The 5105-nt window shown below is 40.5% G+C and overlaps 1 protein-coding gene across 1 annotated transcript in view; it reads right to left on the bottom strand.

Moving 5' to 3' along the window:
- Positions 1 to 2756: 2756 nt before the first annotated feature.
- Positions 2757 to 5105, bottom strand: part of LOC146687306 (uncharacterized) — a 3499-nt gene continuing 1150 nt past the window's right edge. The window contains exon 2 of the mRNA XM_085437864.1: positions 2757 to 3823. Coding sequence (XP_085293990.1) covers positions 2916 to 3823 — 908 coding nt within the window. The 3' untranslated portion in view covers positions 2757 to 2915. The remainder of the gene's footprint in view (positions 3824 to 5105) is intronic.

The raw sequence follows: 5105 nt of genomic DNA, 5'->3' as shown, positions 1-5105 counted from the left end.
CTCTCAGACTATTATTCATGCTTTTATTTCCTCTCAGTTGGGTTTTTGTACTGGTTTTTCAAAGGTACCAATCAGAGATAACAATAAATAGACTTCAGATTGTGCAAAATGCAGCTGTAAGACTGCATTTTGCACATGTGAACATATTATCCCAGTTTACCCCTCTACAATTCAATTCAACAGTCGCCACAAGCTGCTTTATATTGTAAGGTACAGATCCTACAGTATTACAGAGAAAACCCAAAGAATCAGATGCTGGATGTCCAATACTTTTACAATTGATTTTAAGATTTAACTTATTACTTGTAAAGGCATTTAGGCTTGGACCGAGATTATATACGTAAGAGGTGGGGAACTCAGGCCTCATGGGCCGGCGTTCTGTAGGTTTTAGATGTGTCCTTGTTCCAACACAGCTGATTTAAATGACTAAATTACCTCCTCAACATGTCTTTAAGTTTTCCAGAGGCCTGGTAATGTAGTAATCATTTTATTCAGGTGTGTTGACCCAGGGTGATATCTAAAACCTGCAGAACACCGGCCCTTCAGGCCTGGAGATCCCCAGACCTGATATATGTGAACAGCTGTTTGCTGTACCGACCAGTGTGCAGCCTGAGATGCTCAGGCAGAAACCTGTTAACTGTTCCCACCTCATGCTTAAACCAAAAAGGTGATCAAGTGTCTGCTTTTAGGGCTCCATGGCTGACTCGTTTATATTGTAAGATTATTTTTTTAATACTGGTATTGATAAGTGCTACACAACCAAACATTATCATTTCACTAGACTGCAGCTGCTCTCCAAGGTTGGAGCTGACATGGACAACTGTTGCAAACCTTTGGCTGTCACCCTACAACTATAGCCCAGTTAGAATCTGCCCCCTACTGCTTGATGATTGTAAGTGTACATGTAGTCACTCTTGAGGTTGTTGAAGGGTCTTAATTAAAGTATTGGGTACAAATACAGTTGAAAACTCTGTGATGCCCTTATCTCTGTGATGAAACTTACACTCAGCGTCTTTGATGTTTTACACAGATTGGAATTAAGATGATGCCAATCACTTCAAAATTCTCATTCTCCTTCCATTTTTATTTAAAAAAATCAATAACAAAGATGTTACAGCCCTGGGCCTTGGAGGGAGTGAGACTGCCCTTTTGTGTTCATGCAAATCTAAGTGTGCCAGGACTCGTGGATGATTGGCTGCTGGGAGTCCTGTGCCAGCCCTCTTTTATCCAGATCACAGTGTGCCAAAGGCAAAGCCTTTGCCTTTAGACAATAATTCTGATGGCAAAAGAGTCAAACGGGACAGGCAAAAAAAAAAAAAAAAAGATCACAGTGTGCCAGACCTCGTGGACGATTGGCTGCCTGGAGATCTCATGACCACTCCATGACCAATTGACTGGCTGATTGTCTGCACCTGGGAATATAAAAAGCTGAAGAGCCTTCACACTATGGGGAACTGCTGCGCTGAAGTGAACATGCAGTGGCATCCTCGTCTGCTTTGCATGTGAAGCTCGTTTGTTAAACCTGTTTGCTGTGTTGCTCTTTGTTTAAACCTGGTATACAGCTAAACTTAGTTTCATTAGAGTTTTGTGATGCTGGCTTGCCTTGGTTAACCCTTAGCTTTTACTCTTGCCTGTTCTTTTCATTGTGTATTAATTGTTTCCCCGGTGGTCTGTTGAACAGCCCTGTCGGTTTTCAGTTTAATGTTTGTAATAAAACCCCTTATTTACTCAGATTTCGTGAGAGGGCTTGTGTATGTTTCTCCCCTCCTGTCGCCTAGCAGAGGGGGTCGTGACATAAGGCTTTTAAAAAAAGAATATAGAAATCATATCTGTAAGCATGTGGAGTTTGTTCCTAAGGATATATAAAATTTGTGGTATATGTTAAATTCTCTTACATTTGTTTTGAGCCCAAGAGGACACACAAACCCAGCCTCTGAGAATTACAAGCTCGCGTACTCTTTGTGCCAGGGAGTCTTTTGTTGGGATGGCAGTTGTAAACTTGGTGCCAGTTCAAACATGCACTGTGATGACCCCTTGGGAAATAAGTGAGCAGCTGAAAGTACCTGTCCCTCCACATACCAGACAAAAATGTTTTACTGTAAGGAATGGAGTTGATAAAACTGAATTAAGGCTGATGTTACATTAAATGGCATTATTTAATGCTAGGTTTAGAACAACACTGAATGTTTCTGACCCTCCAAGTGAACAAGCAAAGTGTGTACGGGGAAGGGCTTAAGCCTAGGGCTACAAAGTCTACATCTCCTACCATGACTGGCTCTGGATCCTGTGGAAAAACTTTGGAGGAAGTACCTGAATGTTTTGGAAGTTAAAGATTCTTCAGAATGGGAAAATTTTAACTCGACTGACCCATGAACATCTAAGCTGCAGTGCAAGGCTGAACAACATGTTTTTTTCCTCTACAAACAGAACATTGAAATCTTAGTTTATCTTAATTTTTTGCTTAGGCAGCATCACAAACACAATTTAGGCTGTCGTGTGGTGACCAACAAATTCTTTGTCCTTTTTTTTTACATCCTTAGTGCTCTGTGGTGAACTAATTTATCAAATGTCTTGTGACTTTTCCTCACCATCTTTCCATCAGGGCGAGGAAAACTAAGCGATTAGATGCTGGATTTTTCCTGTCTAGCTTAAACTGAATGTCTTAGAGGTCATATGTTCCTAGTTTGTCATATGTGTGTTAAAAACCTCTTTTCTGGCAGTTCATATGTTCCTGTTTTAGTTCTTAAAAGCCACACTGTGTCAAAATTTTTGTTTATTTCACAAAAAGAGGGCACAGTTAAATCAGTCTGCTACATTATTTTTCCAGAAATATCAAAAAACAAACAGAATTTGTTAATAAATCTAGATCTAAAAGCCACTTAGATATTTCTAGCTTTTCTTCAAAATCTACTGAATTAAACTGCGTTCTGTGCGAGAGCCTCTTTGTGAGTCCTTTGATGAGTGCGAAGGTTACTCCTCTGAGAAAAGCACTTGCCACACGTGTCGCATGTGTACGGTTTCTCTCCTGTGTGAATTCGCTGGTGTATCTCGAGGTGGCTGATGCGATCAAAGCTCTTCCCACAGAACGGGCAGATGTACCACTTCTCCCTAATGCGGCGCCCCGCTATAGTTTTGTGCAACTCTGGGTCGTTTAAATGAAAGAGTCTGTTGTCTGTGTTAAAGGTTGACATGTTTTTAGTCTGTGGTTGCTGTTTTTCTGAGAGGAATCTAATGGACATTCCTCTCTCTGAGTGATTTATTGCTTCTATAGGTTGACTTGGCTGAGACTGGCTGAAAGTCACAGGTGCCCTTGATTTACTTGATGCACCTTGAACCGTTTCATTGTCCCTCATAAACCTGTCCGAGTATGCTCCCTCTGCTGAATTATCGAAAATGTCCAAGGCATTTTGAATGAGCAAGATTTCGGAGTCCAGATTTTGAGACAACTGCTTTGTTTCGAAAAAGCACTCCGAGTCATCCGCAGTGTCGCTGTCTCCCACCGAAACAGTCAGCCACTGCTGTGACTCTTGCTCTTCCACAACCTCAGCAGGCTGGTGGTTCAGATTCATCTCGTGGGGACCTGCTCCACTGTTAACGCTGTGATCAGAGTCCACGACCTGCTCCACGATCTGGACGTCATCCTCGTCTTCTAGTTTGACTACTAAGTCTTCGTCATCTTTGCCCTCACTGTCAGATTTGCGCTGCTCACTGCGTTTCTCTTCTGTTTGAGGAGGTGATGACGTTCCCTGATTTGGTGAAATATCCACCTTATCTCTCACGCTCTGATCCGAAGACAAAGTCTGGACCGACTCTATCGTAGGCCCTGAAAGGACACAGCAGATTGTTTAAATTGTTAAAGGAAAATCAAAGTTCCCTTAAAAAGTCATTTTTTAAAACAGGTTAATTTTATAATTAATCGCCTCAGCAACAGAGGCAGCAAATACTGTGAATTGTAAAGAAAGGTACCCAAATAACATGCACCTGCTTCATTACAGTGCTGTCTGAAAATGTGACATTAAACACTGGGAAACTTTTTGACTTGAGTAAGTAACAAGCAGATACACCAACGCTTTTAATGACTGTTAGCTGCAGGGACAGTCAAGCCAACTACAATGACATATCACTAAGAAAATCATCATATCACAGTGGAAAAGCTGGCAGTAGAAAGTATTTGACAAGTTTTCCTACAAAATGGCAAAAGTCACTTAAAACATTTTCTGCCTGTTGACAAATTAGGTAAATCTAAAGAACACAGACCTGTTTGTTATCTACAAACCCAATTCTGAAACCTTTGGGACACGATGTAAAATGCAAATAAAGAGACTGCAATGATTTCCCAAGCTCATAAACCACTTTTTAAATTCACAGCATAACTTAGAAAACATCAACAGGTAAAACTGAGACATTTTACTAATTCATAAAAATTTTAGTTTATTTTGAATGTGACTGCAGTGATGTGTCTCAAAAAGGTTGGATCTTTTGCCAGTCTTTAGGCACATTTTTTTCTTTCTGATACTTTGACCTTTTTCTTCTTTAGTAACCCGGTGTGTGTAACTTTGGCTCTGTTCTGTGGATTATTACCATGCTGATATACACCTCTTTTACCACTTGTCTTGTTAGTTAATAGTTAATATTTTGGTGGATCCAGTGACAATGTCAGGAACCTTGGCCTCATTTTGGACAGTGATCTCAGTTTTGATAATCATATTAATCAGGCCAACCAGAACTGCTTTCTATCGCTTCAAAAACACATCAAATGTTAAAAATCCCTATCTCACACTGAATCTCAGAAATAGGCCCATGCATTTATATAAAGCAGGTTATACTACTGTAATGCTCTGTTTGCTGGATTATCCAAATCATCACTAGGACGACTTCAGCTTGTTAAGAATGCAGGAGCCAATCCGTAAACGCACAAGGAAATTTGACTATATAACCCCATACTGAAGTCACTAACTGGCTCTCAGTTCAACACAGAATTACCTTTAAAATCCTTCTATTAGTTCATAAAGCTCTCAATGATTCCTACCCCCTTCCTGTACATCTCCGGCTTACTCAGTGTTTATAATCCGATTAGACCTCTCAGGCAGGTGCAGATCTTTTAA

Source organism: Copadichromis virginalis, linkage group LG18 (assembly GCF_057382275.1).
Source record: "Copadichromis virginalis isolate Kocher_CV1m ecotype Utaka linkage group LG18, C_Virginalis_male_GT1.1, whole genome shotgun sequence".
NCBI classification, from domain to species: Eukaryota; Metazoa; Chordata; class Actinopteri; order Cichliformes; family Cichlidae; genus Copadichromis; species Copadichromis virginalis.
This window is presented reverse-complemented; position numbering and strand designations above follow the sequence as displayed.